We start from the raw sequence: 18770 nt of genomic DNA on the forward strand, positions 1-18770 counted from the left end.
ACTCTTTTCTATCTTTACATTTAGAAACACGTTGTTCTGCAAATGTAACTGCCTTAAAGTGACGGTTTTCCCAAGATGTCTTATATATTTGATCGCTTTTGGCCACAGGGATTTTATTATGATTAACGGTCCCAGTTTCGTTATGTCCATCATAATCTCCCTTCAGCCCTTCACACTCCCCCTCGTATTACCACTTTTTCATTAATGGTAGATACTCAAGGAAACACCTTTCATATCTTACCAGAAGCATTCTGTGGACTGAATCTTCTATACCCGGTTTTGGCAACAGGCCCTTTGTGTCTTCAGAAGGCATAACTGCAAGGCACCAAATAAATTATCACTCTTTCTACAGTCAGATAAATTCTATTGCATGAATTTAATATCGATTATTGGAGATAGGAAGATGGCATAAGAGCAAGTACCAAACCTTCGCTCCTCCATGGAGAGTTACTGATACTTTTAGAAGGGAGCGAAGAGTTCACAGCACACTCAGGAAAGTACAAAAAGAGAGTCACATCAAAGAAGGAAGAAAAGTTGCTTACATTTGCCGATAATAGCCACTAACCCTCCCTGGCACACTATGGTAACATTGTGAGAACGACCAATTCCCAGTTTCTTCTCAGGAGGGAAATAGCTGAGTATACTGTGTGTCCAATGATGTCCCTTCATCACAGCTGCCTGAGGGACTTGTTTATCTTCTGCATGACACAAAGTGCTAAGGAAATGGCAATACAATGTCAGTGTATTGTGGTGGCCACTAAGAAAAAAGGTAACACCACAAAGACTGCAGTACTGAAGACAAACATCAGGAATAGGGGAGGGCGGGATGGCTCAGTTGGCTAGAGCACAGTCTCTGAACAACAGGGTTGCCGGTTCAATTCCCCCATGGGCCAGTGAGCTGCGCCCTCTACAACTAGATTAAAGGACAACTACTTGAAGCTGATGGGCCCTGAAGAAACACACTGTTCCCCAACATTACCCAATAAAAATTTAAAAAAAAAAAAATTTCACTAAAAAAAAACAAACAATAATAATAGGAAGATACCACTGCCTCTAAAGAAGAAAAAGAAAACATTCTAAAGTGGAAAATTACGCACAAAAAAAACAGAGAACACACATCCCCAGAACCAGTTTGACAGGCCTTAGAATTCCCATCAAATCTTCCTGTTATTTGTGTTTTCCTGTACAAAGCAAGTCCACACAGTCTGGGATGGTAGCTATTTCTCCCAAATCTCAACAAAAGACCACAAGGCATACAAAGGAACAGAAAAACATGGTCCAATCAGACTAACAAACTAAATCTCCAGATATTGGCCCTAAACTAACAGAGCTATTAATTACCACCAAGAATTCAAAATACACTCTCATAAGTTAAAATGTTTTAAGTTACCCCCGCGGTAACCACAATATAATACCTATACCAGACACAAAAAGAAACTGAGAAAAAATCACAAGCATGTCACTGCCTAAAAAGGTCAAAGAAACAAAATAGAACACAGTTGAGAAGGGAAACGTGGGACAAAAGAGCTACAAAAAGTGCAGAAAATAATTCTAAAATTGTTTTAGTCCCTCCCTCTCATTAATTAGTTTAAATGAAAACAGATAAAACTCCCTCAATCAACAGACACAAGTTGGCTGAATGGATTGAAAAATAAAATCCAACACATTCTGCCTACAGGAGACTTATTTTGATGAGGACATAAAACATAACTAAAAGGATGGGAAAAGGCATTCCATACAAACGGTTACTGATAAAAAGCACAGTGGCCATGCTGGCATTACTGAAATACACAATAAGTGTCAAAAACTGTTACAACACAAAGAACATTATATAGCAATAAAAGGGTGAATTCACCAAGAAGCTATAACAATATTTATGTAAAAATTGGTGCAGCAAAACAGTATGGTGGTTCATCAAAACATTACAAACACAACTACCATATGACCCAGCAATTCCACTTCCGACATTTATCAAATCAGTACCAAAATACTAATTTGCAAAGATATATGTAAACCCTACATCCATTGCAACCTTATTTACAGTAGACAACAAGATGAGGTAACAATCTATGTGTCCATGGATAGATCAATAGATAAAGATGTGATAAATACACAAAATGGAATATTATTCATCAAAAAAAAAAAAAAAAAAAAAGAAATGCTGCCAGAGGCAACATCATGGAAGGACCTAGAAGGTACTACACAATGTGAGATTTGTCAGACACAGAACACTAAACAGCATACGATTTCATTATTATGAGGAATCTAAAAACTAAAAGCAAACAAACAAATCAGAAAAAGATTCATATATACAATTTACTGACACTTGCCAGAGAAGAGAGGGCCATAAGGAAAGTTGAAAAAGGGGAAACGGGTTGAGAGGTATAAATGTCTAGTTATGAAATGAGTAAGGCGCAGGATGTAATGTAACAGAGGGAATATAGTCAACGATATCCTGATACAGCTTGACAGGTGACAACATTGAAACTTGATTCAGCGTGACGACCGCTTCCTAAGATATGCAAATGAAGAATCACTCTGTTGCATAAATGAAACTAATACAGTGCATGTCAACTAGACTTTAATAATAGAAATAAACAAACAAAATGGATGACATTTTCCACCACAATGAATATTTGAATATCTTTCTACTTTTTCAATTTTTGTAGCAAACATGTATTATTTTTATAATGCAAGAAACACCAAAATAATAGAAAAAGATTGAAAAAAAGGTCATCTTTGATGATGCTATACAATTAGGAATGAATTAAAAGGTTTCATTAGAGTTGACATAATATCATCAGAAAATTTATCTGTAAACTCTTCTCCATCAACACGTGACTTATTATGTGTTTATTGCAGGAAAGAACACAGAGCTGGAATTCTAATTTAAATATTATTAAATATAAAGGGAACTTAATTTCATACACTTCAGACTTTTTGCCAGGCAAATTCTTAAATAAGTTCTTGTTTTTGCTATCTCTAATGTTAAGTTCAGAATTCCCAAGTTTGAAACAACATATTAAGGAGCAAAAATGAAGGAATTATCTTTATCAAGAGTATGAAATGAGTAATCACAGAATGGGAAAGAATATTTGCAAAAGAAATACCTGTAAAGGACCATATACAAAACATACAAGGAAGCCTTCAAACTCATTGATGAGAAAACTACCAACCTGATTGAAAAATGAGCCAAAGCCCTAAACAGACAGCACACTAGACAAGATATACAGAAGGCAAAATGATGTATAAAAAGATGCTCCACATCATGTCACCAGGGAAATGCACATGAAAACAACGAGAATTAAACACACAGCAAATTAAACACCACTACACACCTATTAGGAGGGGCCAGAACCCAGAACACGGACGACACCAAGTGCTGGTGAGGACGTGGAGCAGCAGGAACTCTCACTCACTGCTGGTGGGAACACAAAATGCTGCAGCCTTTTGGGTACACACTTTGGTGATTCGTACAAAGTTATACATCCTCTCACTATAAGATCAAGAAATTGTGTTCCTCAGTAGTTATCCAGAGTTGAAAACATTTATCGACCCAATAGCCTACACGTGTGTGTTCACAGCAGCTTTATTCATAATTTCCAAAATGAGGAAGCAACCAAGATGTCTGTTAAGAGGAGAATGGAGGAGTGAACGTGGTACATACAGACAATGGAATATTATTCAGTGCTACAGAGAAAGAAGTGATCAAGCCATGAAAAGAAGTGGAGGAAACTTAGATAGATATTAAGTGAAAGAAACCAATCTGAAAAGGCCACATAATGTTATGAGTCCAGCTATGACATTCTAGAAAAGGCAAAATGATGGAGATAGTAAAAAGATCACTGGTGGCTTGGGTTTAGGGGAGGGACAGATGAACAGGTGGAGCACAGAGAATATTCATGGCTGTGACACTACTCTGTATGACATATGTCATCATAAATGTGTCCACATGCCCAGAATGGATAGCCACACAGTGAACCCCAAGGTGAACTATGAACTCTGGGTGACAATGACGTGTCAATGTAGCTTCATCTCTGCAACAAATCTACCACTGGGAAGGGGAAGGCTGTGCATATGGGAGGGGCATGTGGAAATTCTCTATAAGTTCAACTCAATTTTGCTGTGACCGAAAACTGCACTTAACATAAAAGTCATCCTCAGACTTCTGCTTCTCTGAACTATCCAATCTCAGTGCCATGTCTTTCCAGTGGTTCGTTATGCTTCTACGAGAACACACATGCTTGTATCCTCTATTTAAAAGAACACAATGACATATCACCTCACATCAATTACCCTGACCACTATCAAGGAAACCTAAAATATCAAATGTTGGTGAAAATATGGAGAAATTGGACCCTTATTCACAGTTGGATGAAATATCAATTGATGCAAACACTATGAAAAACGATATGAAGGTCTCTGAAAAACTTAAAAATAGAATCGTGCTATGATGCAAACTTCCCACTTCTGGTACATTTCCAAGAGACTTCAAAGGAGGCTCTGCAAGAGCCGTGTGCACACACATGCGCACTGTAGCATTACTCACAAAGCCTGTAATAGCTGGAAGCAACACAATTGGTCATCGATAAATGATCGGGTTTAGAAAATGTAGCATATACATACAACGGAATATTATTCTGCCTTGAAACAGAAAAAGATGCTCTCACCTGATACACTCAGACAAACCTTGAGGACATTTAAGTAAAGCTCATGAATCACAAAGACACAGATACTGTAAGAGTCCACTTTTGTGGACTAATAATGCAGTCCTCTTCATAGAACAAAAAGAAGGGTAGTAGCCAGGGATTTGGGGTGAAGGGAAATGACAAACTGGTTGTATAATGGGTACTCAGTCAGTTTTGCAAGATGGAAATTTCCAGAGATCAGTTGCACAACAATCTGATTATACTTAACATGACTGGTCTCCAGTTACAGAGGGTAGAATTTTAGTGGCGTGTTTTACCAAAATTAAAAATGAAAAATAAGATGTAAAACAGATACAGTTATAATACATTTCAAAAATAATCTAGAATTCAAAATACTGGTTCTCTCACAAAGAGAATATAAAATCATCAATAAATAGATGTGAAATTGAGACTATTACCACAACTACTTAACTACTCAGGATAAGAAAAGACTGACCATTACCAAAAAAAAGAAATGAACAAGATGAATCATGCACAAAGTCAGGGTAAAATGATAGACAGACATGCACATAATTCTAACAGAAATAGACATATGCCTGATTCATGTTGAATCAAACCCCACATTGTCTTAAGTGTACGGAGCTGAAAACTGACATTGACGTTCATAATGTCTAAGTAACAACCCAAAACACAAGTAACTAAATTTGAAAAAACTACCATAAACAAAGGCATTGTCATGGAATTGCAAAACGAGAACACAACACAATGTATCCCCAGAACTGTGAACACTACACAGATGTACTATTGAAGAGAATTCTTCCATAGAACTCAGCTTCCACTGTGAGTGTGGGCCCATGAAGAGTAACAAGCATGCTGAAGCATTACAATATGTGTTGCACTGCAGGTAAATTTCAGACAATGCATTAGAATCATTCATAAAAAGATCTAAAGAAAAACTTAATAAACAAGCATGGAATTGACACTGGAGAAATTTATTAGGTTATTAATACATTCCTACTATTCTTACAGAAAATATGTACACTATAATCTGCATGTAGAGAACAAAAGAACCCTTAATTTCTAAAGGAACAACAAAAAAGTTGTAAAATGTAACAGAATCAGTGATCTATAAACATGCTGAGGAAGGCAGATGATAAACCTCATTATTTTTTGCCTGAAGTAAACTGAAATTGAGGAAGCACACATTTTCTGAAACATGCGAGCCTAATAATTCTACAACTCACTTCTTACCAAAGGAGTTCATTCAAGCACGCGGCATCAGTACTTCTGCATCTAAAATCACTAATCTGAAAAGATCTAATTAGAGAGTGAAAACATACAAGACACAGGCTAGGGCAGTTTTGGACAGAACAACACAGTTATAACACAAGAGTCATTAAGAAATCAGGCAACTATGGAGTTCTTCCTATATAGTGGGCAATGCTCTAAGCTCCCCTAAGGCATGAATTCATTTAAGAATTCTGTGAGGTAAACAGATACATTAAACTATTCTAACATGGAGGAATGGGGGATACAGATTAGAAATTTCTCATGTTAGTTCATAAAAAGCAAAAGGATATTTTGAAGTGAAACTGAGATTGAGGGTTTCTCACCATAGGGAGGTGCTTTGTGCTGAGATGAAATTACTGAGTCTGAACCTTTGTAGGATTATGTTTGAAACCTCCTTAGGATTAGAAATTATATAGCAGAGAAAAATAAGACATGTGTCTCCAGTGCCCCTGAGATTTCTGAACCTAATTCCAGGACCTCCACCACTGCCATCACAAACTCCTTATGTGAGGCAAGAACAGAACTCTAAATATGGCTTCAGGGAGAATTCCTCAGCACAGAGCAGATTTTCCCGGGCCCTGGAAGCAATGGAACAACAACCACATCATGGCGGCCCCCACAGTCCAGGGGGAGGACGTCGGCCCTCACTGCGATGGGACCCAGATCACTGAGCAGGACAGTCCCTAGAGGATGTGGAGCACGGGACGTGTTGGACAGGACTGTCCCTCTGTGACAGCAACAGAAAGAAACCTGGGCTTCTCACATCCTTTCCACTGAAGCGGAGCTTCCCAAACCACATCTTGAGGTCTGGCTCCTCCAGGACCATTGACCCGCTCACCTGTGTCATCTGCCTCCTTCATTCCCACCTACCTGGGTGGATGGACACTGTCTTTTTTCGCTTCACATCCCAGGCCTCCTTCATGCTCTCCAAAAAGATGACCAGGTCTGGCTTAGAGACAGCAAGACCTGTTTATTAGAAAAAGGAACATGAATTTTGATGGAGATTCTCCAATTTCCAATCCAGTACGTGCTCAGTTGAGAAGAAAGACATTGCAGAAAATTGGAATATTCTAAAAAGGATTCCCCCAAAACACTCTTTTCTGACAGCACCTTTACCAGACAACATAGAAACTTTTCAGATCCTGAGTTCCACTCCAAGGGCATCATGAAGACTCCTTTTCTACACCAGCAAACCCCCAATTTGCTTCTTTTCTACACCAGCAAACCCCCAATTTGCTTCTTTTCTACACCAGCAAACCCCCAGTTTGTTCCTCAGAGCCGGGATCTGAAACTCTACCACACAAAGCAGAAGCTCCCAGGAGACGCTGTACTGATGAAGGAAGCACAACCCTGCGGTGGGGTAGGAGTTCTGGAAGGAAGTCACCCTCACCCAGGGAGCACAGGTTCCTGTAGTTCTCCAGCATCACGTCCACGTACAGTTTCCGCTCAGCTGGGTGCAGACATTCCCACTCCTCCTGAGAGAAATCTATGGCCACATCCCTGAATGTCAACCGTCCCTGAAACAAGACACATTTACACGTGGTCACAGGCAAGGTCATAACGTAACTCAATATGAAAACAGAGTTAAGAGAACTGATGCTGACCTAGGAGAGTATCCAGAATTAAATAGTAACGTCAGACAGTAATATTCTCGAGTGTTATTTTCTAACTCTGAGAAAGGAGGATGACGTATGATCCACAAACCATAGTAGACAAAAATCTACTTTTCTGAAAGGTAGATTTAAATTCAGGTGTCAACACAGGCATATGGATTTTTGAGTATTGTGTTTGTATCATATCTGTATTGTGTTCATACATTGTGTTCATTTCTTGGCAGGAAATATCATGGTGAGTTAGAAATGCAAAGTACTTCTCAAATTGTCACATGGACAACGAGGAATTGGACTGTCGTAAAAATGCAGAATCCAACTGAGGAGTCCTGGGGTGGGGCCTAAGTTTCTATATATAACAAAACTCACTTTTAACTAGTGACACCAATGTCTCTGGTCCATGTGTCACACTGTTGAATAGCACAGAGGAAGGAAACGGAAAAATTCATACGTAACTTTGAACTGACAGTTTTATGGAATTTACACTTCTAGAAGCATAGCAAAATAAACCTTTCTGAAAACTTGCTGTGTACCAGAGTTGTTTTTTACATATTAATTCATAAAGCACTTAATTAATCTAGAACAACATTCACCTTTTTCTTCTTTGAGAATATTTTATGAAGCATCCAGTCAATGGTAGAGCTTTGAGTTCACTCCAACTATCTCTAGAATTTATCAGAAAGGTCCAGACCAATATGCATAGACAAACCTCATGAACATTCATAGCAGTTTCCGTGACTCAGAAGAAGAGAAACAACTTAAGCAAGAAAAAATAGCTCAAATAGTGTTAACATTTTATGTGCACACACAGATGTATGAGTACTATGTGCATATTACAAGTGACAGAGAAGGAAGTTTTCATGTCACTGAAATCACAATTATTTTCAATTGTGTAAATCTCATAAATGTCTTTGTGGATGATTCTATTTAAAAAACACAGTAGGGAGAGGAACACACAGTAACATAAAATAAGTTCGAGCTGGTGTTTCTTTGAAAAAAATTGTATATCGTTTGTGCTGAGCTATACATTACAAATTTACCACACTTCAACACCTTAATAATATGATTCTTGTAAACTTTCGTGAAAACACAAAAAGTGATGAAGTAGAGAATGTCTGTGACATGAGTGTGGAATATAATTAAAATTGACAGGAACAAGGCCTGACTGATTAAAGCCTCCACTCCAAAGGCAATTATCTCAAGGAAAGAAAGCTGAGGGCCTTCATTATCCAAAGCAGAGAAACTAAGAAAAAGGGAGTTTCCAGATGAAATGTGATGGTTTCTGCACATCTCTCTATAAATCCCTCCAGACTTTTATTAATGATAAAGACAAAAAAAATGTTAACTTTATAGTGAAGACAGAAGACAGGACCTCAACCAGGTGAAAATCAGGTGGAAGGAACAAATGGTATCAGCTGGCCGAGGCACATGGAAGGACACACCATCACCGCTGTGATATTACCAGCACAAATGAACAAATAAGGAAATCATAATGTGATCATAAAAACATTAGTTTTATGGAAATTTCAATGCAGATATAGCTCCCCAGTTCTGAGACTCTAATAGTGCATTTAAACAGTAAGTCTTTTGGGGAGGCCGGATGGCTCAATTGGTTAGAGCGGCAACTTTTAACAACAAGGTTGCGTTTACAATTCCTACATGTGGGCTATGCCCCCACCCCACCCCCCCGCAACTAGAAAATAGCGACTGGACTTGGAGCTGAGCTGCGCCCTCCACAACTAGCCTGGAGGACAACGACTTGACTTGGAGCTGATGGGTCCTGGAAAAAACACCCTGTTAAACAATAAACACCCAATACACCCAAACACCCAATAAAACAAACAAAAACCCACTAAGTCTTTCTTATCAACCTAGTGAGTAAGTGTCTCTTCCAATTACTCTTTTTCTTCAGAATTTTCCAGGCTACTCTGAGCACTGAGGCATCCTGGGTCGTCCTGCATATTCTTACCGTCGTTCTACAGCCCTGAAGCTATAGTCACAGGACACACATCTACTGCTCCTTTTCAGGACAGGGAGCATCTGACCCAGCCAAATAGAGAAAAGCGGACATAGCCTGTGACCCAGGACGGAACACTTACCTGACAAGCAGCCATTTCGTCCTTGTCCTCCTGCTCTAGGTTGTTTCCTCAGGAAACTTCTGGGGAGGAATCACTCCTGCATCTTGAGAATGTGCCTTTATAGGCGTGGGCACAGGCCCTTCTGCTTCCTCCCAACTGACAGGCAGAAGGACCTTGAAATGCTGAAAATGCTGCCCTCTCCTGTCCTGTGTCCCAGGACAGTCAGGGACAAGGAGCTCCTAAGTGAAGACAGAACTGTGAGTTTTTTCTTTCCGGTCTTCACCTGCTCTCTCCTCAAAAAGTCACTCACAAATTCCTACAGCAATGAGAATGTGGGCTGCTCTCCTGCCCCCACAAACCCAACGCAGTATCCACTATTTCCCCTTGACCAAGTCTGCTCTCAACTCTCAGAACTGTGTCCAGGAGCCCCAGCTAATCCCTGTCCTCATCTGAGCATCATCTGGACCACCTCACTACAACGACGCTCTACCCAGACCATGTGTCCAACTCCCAGGGGGAGGGTGCAGGTCACATCACTCCTTGAAATTCCCACAGACCTAGGAGGAACCCAGATGGGAACTTTCAGCATCAATGATTATAGTATGCAGGTCCCTGGGGGATCAGGGCCCACTCTAAGCAGTTATGGTTCTGCAGGTCTGCAAGGCGCCCAGGAAATGGCATCTCTAAGTCTCCCTGGGGGAGCTGACTTGCTACCCACACCTGTTTCCTGTCACACTGGGCTATAGATCTCAAACACCTCACACCTGAGAGCTCTGGAGTGGGTGAGGGGTTGGGGCGGGAACTTCTAGAAGGGCCAGCCCCTCGGGTGGATTTTCTTTCCTTTTTCCAGGAAATCACAGGGAATCAGCTAACAGCTATAAAATGATGAACATGCATTTGGTGCTGAAACTTGTAAAAAAAAAAAGGTTAGCTATGAAAACACGCTGAGCAAATTATTAATACTTCACTGTGAATGGGTGGGCTCCATGGGAGTTTTAGGTCCATCCGGTCCATCCGTCCACATTTTCAGAGAATGGAAAAAGGGACTTGAGGGGACAGCTACTTGGTAGCTCCCAGCTCACTAATTTAACAAATCATCTAAACAGAAGACAAAAGCTCCTGAATATCAGACTAACACACCAAACTAGGTTCTCACCGCAGACCTCCTCACCAAATGCACATTGAAGTGACTTAGTATTATTAATAAGTACCAATGGATGTTTCAACATAATAAAGAGTAGAAAGAATGCAGGGCTTCTCACCTAAACCAGTCACAATATTATTAGAAGGGAAATCTATTCTACATGTTTTTTACTGTAATGACTTCTAGGGTCAAAATTTTTAAAAAAACTAATTTTACCTCATATTTAGTATAAGAGCTGCTAATGAGATGTCACCAAAGCTTATTCCAGCAGTTAATGGCTATTTAGAACAAACCAGAAATTCAGCAGACTAAGATTTAACTCAATGTGCTTTTAAAAAAACACACAAAAAACAATGAATCAAGTGTAAGAGAGCTAAAAAGAAAAAAGTAAATGCCTTGTCAAATAAAAAAGGATGCAATGCTTTCAATATTCCTTGAAAAGCATCATGTGGTGACAGAGTAGTCATTTCTCATCCCAGGTCACGTCCCTCATGCCACCCCAGGAAATGAGAAGGGACGCATGACTGACTGACATAGGTCTCCCCCCTCTGGCTCTATGAGGGTTTCACACGGAAGCCATTGGGTGATGAAATTAATTATTAAATGCACAAGGCTTTAGAAACTGGAATTTTGTAATTCTCATTCTCATCTGTGACTGAAAATACAGCACAAGTAAAGTTAAATAGATTATAAAGCCACAAACCAATATATCACGACTTGACCACCCACATCCCACCAACTCACAACTCATGCAGGTGGGGGCTCCCCTTCTTCCTCTGCTACTATATATTCCTGTCTATGGTTTGTGTCCCTCTCCATAGGATTCTCTCCACTTCTGTCCTGTCCTGTCCCCTCTCCCCTTCCCTGATTTCTCCCTTTTTCTCTATCCCCTTCCTTGCACCTGTTCCTTGAAACTCTTGAAACCCGGTTCACCTTCAGTTGCTCTTTCTGCCTAATCTGTTTGATTGTTCCCCATCTCCATGTATTTCTGCCTTTCTTCCTGTCCATGTGCCCCTCCTCTTCCCCTGTGACACTGTCTGTCCTGTTACATCCCTGTGTCGGGACTCACTGACACACCCAACTTAGCTCAGGGAGGCTTCTTGCTGTGCTGTCAACCCCCAACCCCTTTCAGTTCCTGCACTCGGCTCCCCTAACTCTTCTCCTAACCCCTCTCTCCTCTAAAGTGCCTTGTCCTTTGTTGCCCCCACTTCTGCTAACCAGGGGCCCCTCTCCCTTTAGGTTCCCCTTCATCTCTCTGGAGCTCCCCCTTCCCTCCGTATTTCTCCATTTTCTTTCTCCTCTGGCTACTTCTCCGAGTCACTCGTTCTGTCTTACCGTCGCTTTACAAGTCCCTCCCACATCCTGTTTTGCCTCCTCTTTACCGACCCGCACTGACCGTTCTGCCCTCTCACCTGTCTGTTCCTCTCTCATCTGTCTCCTTCTCGTGACCCCCTCACACCCTCGTTCTGCCGCTTTCCTGGCCGGCCCTTCACAGTCCCCGCTCACACAAAGCCCCTCCCCGGGTGAGGGGGTGACCTGGTGACACCCCGCGGTGTTCCCTCCTAAGTCCCATCCCCCTGAACAGTGTGCTCTACCTGGGATTCGGGGCCTCTTATTAAACTGGGGCGAGGGGGGTTGCAGGCGGCGGAGGGTCTGCAGAACCCCAGCCCCGGGGGGAGGCGGGGCTCCAGGGGCCGCGTGGCGGGGCTGGGGGAGGGGCGCCAACGGCCGGACTCCATCTCCCGAGTCCATCTCCCAGGACTTCACGCCGCGCGTGGGGGGCTGCCCGGTGGAGGGTTTTAAGCAGGAAAACGCGGCAGGAGAGGTCTAAGGGCCCGAAGGCGGAGAGACCAGAGGGAGGACGGCCTCAGTTTACCCGGAAACCCCCGCGGAGCCTCCACCCGGCAGCGAAAAGGTCTGGTATCGGGTCGTCTCCCCAGGACGCGGGACTCACCGCTGTGGGGGGCGCTGGTGCGGGGACTTCAACGTCCGTAGTGACCGCCAGGCGTCACGTGTGCGGGACCGTGGACTGAGACGCCCAGGTTTAAACCAGAAAGACCGAAAGTCACGGCGCCAACCCGACCTTCTCTCTGCCTTAATCGCTTCCGGGTCTGCAACCAACTCCGCGGGGACGCGACGTGAAAACCTGGGCGGCAGGCGGGACCTGTGAGAAGCCCTAAGGTTTCGGGCGGGGCGGGAATTGTGGCCTGTAATGGGCGGGGCCCGCGGGAGGGAGGGACGGGACCGGGGGACGCGGTGGGGCCAGAGCGGGGGCGTGGCGGGGCTTTCCTACGCTTCGCTCTCATTGGTTATAGACTATAGTTGTTCGTTAGCTTTGTAGTTTGGATACAAATATCTTTCCCACCCACATTATATTTTTAAGATTTCTTAGATGTATATTTACTGATGTTAGTAATGCTTGACTCTTGGTTTTCATTATATTTTAAGATCTCCCCGGTTTGAATTTCTGATGATTAGTGAAATTTATCTAATTTCATTATATTTGTAAAGTTTTTTCTCTAATATGTATACCTGTGAGATTTGGTTATCATTGAAGAATGGATCAAAACTTTCCCATCTTTATTGTAAATGTTGAGCTTGATACTAGCAAGGATTCTTTCCAGTTCTGCAAACTGAAACCTTTTGGATAGATTTCTTAACTGATTATACTTTGTGCATCCTCAGTTATAATCTCTATGGCTTACCCTGATGTATTTAAACTTTGATCCAATCCTTTTATCAAATCATTCCATGCGTTTGTCTCTTGAACATGTTTTTAAAGGCACAATCTTGGCGATCTTTTGAAAGTAGATTATGGAGATTATACAGTATCGTGGAATATTGAACCAACCAGCCAAATTGGCATGAAAGAGATTTCATCTGGGACTCACATGTTCTCAAGCAAATAAATGCATGGCTGGTGGAACATTTCATCAAATTCAGAATAGTTGAGGCAAAGCCAATAATAGGTGAAAGTCGAGAATTCGTTTTGTTCTTGGGGAGTTTTGTTGCTTGTAAAATTTACAGGGAGGAAAAAGAAAATATTCAAAAAGAAAGAAAGAATTTCCTCAATCAATGCAAAAATGTCACATGTCGCCCTGTGATATCATTATAAAACACATGCAAATTATGATTATTAGAGATGTCAAAATTATTGAAGACCTCAAAAATTTGAAAAAAGAACTAGTTTGACCTTATGAATTGAAATCTGGGTTACGAAAACAGAGACCATACATTTTTAAGCACACATGTGTCGCGTCCAGCGCAACACGGGCAGTGAGGGTGTGAGAAGGGGCAGCTTGGGTTAAGTTTTTAAGAAAGAAACGAACAGAGACTTAATGTAGTTAAATCTCTCCGAAGGCCAGGGGTCTCTCAGTCTCAGAGGACTGGAGCCCAGAATAAGGCTGACTGGAGGTTTTTATTGATAGTTACACAAATATAAGAAAGTAGCATTGTTTCTTACACGGTCTGTGAGACTCATACATCATAGCAGAAAAATGTTTATTCCAATCACCCTTTGTCTGTAAAGAGCCGAAGCGCAAGGTCCCATGATGTCTTACCTAAGGTATGTACCCTCTCAGGGTCAAGTCTCTCATATGGTAACAGTTCCGTTGAGGTAAGTGGAGAGGACTGATCTTTGTTGTCCTCATGACTTCTCTCACAAACAGGTGCCAGGGAAAAGGCAGAGCCGGCAACAGCTTTTCCCAGGCAGGGGGAAGGAGAGGCAAGGCCCCTTCCCATATTTTTCTAAGGCAGCTCATTGGGGGTCCCCACTTGGTTCCGCCTAGCTTAGGTTGTATCTCCCGTGAGATATCTTACCTGTCTTTGGCTGCAAACCATCTTTTGGGGACCAGACAGAGAGACATAAGGTGTAAACGCAAGGATGGAACAAAGACCCAGAAAGGCACAGTCTCACAGACTCTTCTTTCCTTAAGGAAAGACACAGGGGGACAGTTGGCTAGGCTGTTGTGTGACTGCACACATGAAACACATAATATTTACCACTATCGAGTTTTTAAAAATCTGGATGTAGGTAAGGAGAGACTTTACAGGAAACATCATTACTCTAGACAGAATATTCTGAGTACAAGATCTACACTCACAGGTCAGGCAGAAGAGGGCTTTTCTATTCTAGGGAGGGATCAACAAGTCTAGCAAGAATATACAAAATAAAATATAAACAAACCCAAAGATATGGAGAACAAGCCGAGGGTCACTGAATGTGAGGGGCTAGAGGTGAGAATAAGAAAATAAAATTTTTAAAAAAATGTATTATAAAAAAAGGAGAAATGAAAACTTGAAATGCAGTAGCATGATTGTTGGTGGGGGGTGGGGGTAAAACATTCTAGGTCCTCACCATGGTTGGAAGTTAAAATTACTGAACTATAAACAGTCTCAGGGAAATATATACTGAAGTGATATTTTAAATTTTTAAAGGTAATAACAAAGAAAATATCTAAACAACAACAGGAAAATTAGGATAGAAAGGGACACAAAATAAATCTTAAAAAAAAGATAAACCATATATGCACTATTCAAAATAGAGTACTTATATTAACATCAAAGGAGAATAGAGAACAAATACTATGACCAGGGATGATGAACTCTATTTCACAATCAGGAAGGGATAAACTCATCACCAGGACATGACAACCATGATCCATGCACTGAGCAGCAGAACTTCCAAAGCCCTGACAACCTTGACAAGGCTGTAGTGAGAAAAAATGCAATCCACACATGTTCAGAGATTCCCATACTCCCTCTCTCAATAATACATAAAACAATTAGAAAGAAAATTAGTACATAGAAGACTCTAACAATTAAATTGTTAATAAATCAATTTATTGACATTTATAGAACTAGGAGATAACAAAATATATAAATTTGACTCTGCCCTTGGTTGCTGGCACAGAGCTCCTAAAACTCTTAAGATTTCCTAAGTCATCAGAGCACTGGGAGCATCTTTTGTTCTATTGAGGTGACTCTGGTGGGCTCCTAGATGGGGACTGGTCACCAGAAAAACCACGCCATGATTAGAAGGGTGGGATTTTCAGCTGCACCCCCACACTCCAGAGAGGAAGAGGGGCTGGAAATGGAGTTACATATTGATCATGCCTACATGAGGCAGCTGCTATAAAATCCCATTAGTTGAGGGTTCAGAGACTTCCAGGCAGTGAACACATCCACACCAAGAGGATGATGCACTCCAATTCCATGGGGACAGAAGCTCCCGTGCTCAGGACCCTCCCAGACCTGACCCTATGTGTCTCTTCATCTGACTGTCCATTTGTATTATCACATCCTTTAATAAACTAGAGATCTGTGAAAAGACCTAGCAAATTAACTGAACCCAAGGAGGGGGTTGTAGAAACCTCCAATCTATAGCCAGTTGGTCAGAAGTACACTTAAACTGGAGCTCCAACTGGCATCTGTGCTGGAGGCAATAGGAACAACCGATGGAATGAATCCCTTAACTTGTGAGACCTGATGCTATCTCCAGACCAGACCAATAGTGACAGAATTGCATTAAAATTTAGGACACCCAGCTGGTGTACCATAGAATTGCTTCGTGTAGGGTAAAACCTCCACATATTTGCTGACCAAAAGTGTCTCAAGTGAAGACTTCTGGGTGATTATGGCAGTGCTGTGACAGTACAGGGGACACAGAAGAAGGAAACACTCAGTAGGGAAGAACTGGATTTTATCTGACACAGGAAGTGGAAAACTGAAATCTTCCTTCATAAGAACACTGCACTGACCAAGAGAATTATACACAATCTTTAAAAATGCACATAGTAGGGTTGGCCAGATGGCTCAGTTGGTTAGAGCATGAGCTGTTAACAACAAGGTTGCTGGATCAATTCCCGCATGGGATGGTGGGCTGTGCCCCCTGCAACTAAGATTGAAAACAGCGACTGAGCTGCATCCTCTACAACTAGATTGAAGGACAACTTGACTTGGAGCTGATGAGCCCTGGAAAAACACACTGCTCCCAATATTCTCAAATAAAAAACTTTTTTAAAAATGCACATAGTACTATAACAAGACAAAGCAAATTCTTAGTCCTATAAAATGCAATCTGAATTAATAAGAACAGAACATATCAACATTTATAATTTGTCACTAACACAGAAATTATAAATAGCACCATTCGAAAAGAGATGGCAGGGCCAGCCAGTAGCTCAGGTGGTTAGAGCTCCATGCTCCTAACTCCGAAGACTGCTAGTTCGATTCCCACATGGGCCACTGGGCTCTTAACCACAAGGTTGCCAGTTCAATTCCTCGAGTCCCGCAAGGGATGGTGGGCAGCGCCCCCTGCAACTAAAATTGAACACGGCTCCTTGAGCTGAGCTGCCGCTGAGCTCCCGGATGGTTCAGTTGGTTGGAGCACGTCCTCTCAGACACAAGGTTCCCGGTTCGACTTCCGCAAGGGTTGGTGGGCTGTGCCCCCTGCAACTAGCAACGGCAACTGGACCTGGAGCAGAGCTGCGCCCTCCACAACTAAGACTGAAACGACAACAACTTGACTGAAAAAAAAAAGTCCTGGAAGCACACACTGTTCCCCAATAAGGCCCTGTTCCCCTTCCCCAATTAAAAAAAAAAAAAAATCTAAAAAAAAAAGATGGCAATTGAACCAAACACCCATAAGCTAAGTGTTCTTTTATTTATTTTGTTTGTTTGCTTTGGTTTTCTGTACATCATTGTGAACTTCCTGCCTGTAAAGGGACGTGAGTTGAAAACAGCTCATCAGGTCCTGAGGCTGTCAGGTGAAGGCAGCAGGTGAACATGGGCAAGGTGCGTGAGGTCCTTTATGGACATTTGATAAACAAGGTGAAAATGTAACTGACACCATAAGGCCACTGAGGGCTGTTAGACAATGAAAGACAATATGTTCCTCGATGAATTAAAAATAAATGGATATTATAAAGGAAACTGAAAAGATAAAACAAAATGAATGAGCATAATAATATAGGAAGAGATTTCTTGAAATCAAGATTTCAATTGCTGAAGATAATGCTCTCCCATCTGTAATCTCAGAGTTGGGAGGATAGGGGCGTACAGAAAAAAGAAAATGTCATTGAAAGAATACCAGTCAGGTTTCTGGAAGTTTAGCTGTGGTAGCACATACCCCTGAATTCTCTTTGGCTTACAACAACAAACCTTTCTTTCTTCCTCATATTATATCTCTCATCATCCACACTTGCATGGCCCCATAATTCAATTCTGGGAAATTTAAGTTCATCCAGGACAGAAGCAGAAAATGATGGAGTTAAAAGTAAACAAAAATGCCTAAAGCGTCCCTTTAAAATTGAATTATGCCCTCTCTACTCACACCAAATTGACCAAGGAAGTCACGAAAACTCACAGTCAAGCTTGCCATGATGTTGGTACGAAGTACAATCATCCCAAAGGAGGAAGGGTGGCCTGGGTGAAGTAGTGAAGGTTACTATCAAAGGGCAGAGATGTACAATATCACAGGAGAATGATAATTGGGAATAATGCTACAACATATGGCAGTGCAGCTTCCATCAGAAATAATTTGTTCCTCATTTGCCCCCAAAAGCATACATTTACATGTGTCCCAAAAAAATGTTTAAAAGTCCTACCTACATATGACTTCAATCACAAATGTCTTATAAGACTGTCATGAGATTCATCTGATTCAGAGCCCTGAGTGGAGTCCTCATCACATAATATGTTACAGTGGAACACAGAAATAACACCTCAATAAATCCTCCCCAAAGGAGTTGGGGCCCTAGTCCATGGGGATGGGAATGAAGAAGGATCCTTTCTTGAGTCCAGTTATCCCTTGAATGGATAGCCAGTCTTTCTGTTTCTTTTTCCCGATGTCACATAGTCACATGTAATACAGGATTAGAAATGATGCATTCATTCCTGGTGAAACAAGCATCTTTCCCCAGCTACATCCATCTCATTAACACCTATAGTTCCAAAGATTATTGTGAGTCTATTAGCTCAAATTTTTTATAGGACAAGT

General features: G+C 41.6%; 1 protein-coding gene across 9 annotated transcripts in view; it reads right to left on the reverse strand.

Moving 5' to 3' along the window:
• LOC109459446 (KRAB domain-containing protein 5) overlaps positions 1-12986 on the reverse strand; it is a 144282-nt gene extending 131296 nt beyond the window's left edge. For 2 of the 9 annotated variants that reach the window (XM_074315927.1, XM_074315930.1), the window contains exons 1-4: positions 9649-11279; positions 7330-7456; positions 6810-6905; positions 242-315 (exon numbers count right to left, since the gene is read on the reverse strand). In XM_074315927.1, the coding sequence (XP_074172028.1) occupies positions 242-315; positions 6810-6905; positions 7330-7456; positions 9649-9663 (312 nt within the window). In that variant the 5' untranslated portion in view covers positions 9664-11279. Of the gene's footprint in view, positions 1-241; positions 5548-6809; positions 6906-7329; positions 7457-9648; positions 11284-12725 lie in introns of those variants that run through there. The other 7 variants (XM_074315925.1, XM_074315929.1, XM_074315921.1 and 4 more) reach the window with 6 other exon arrangements.
• Positions 12987-18770: the final 5784 nt, after the last annotated feature.

This window comes from Rhinolophus sinicus, linkage group LG11, assembly GCF_036562045.2.
Source record: "Rhinolophus sinicus isolate RSC01 linkage group LG11, ASM3656204v1, whole genome shotgun sequence".
Classification (NCBI taxonomy): domain Eukaryota; kingdom Metazoa; phylum Chordata; class Mammalia; order Chiroptera; family Rhinolophidae; genus Rhinolophus; species Rhinolophus sinicus.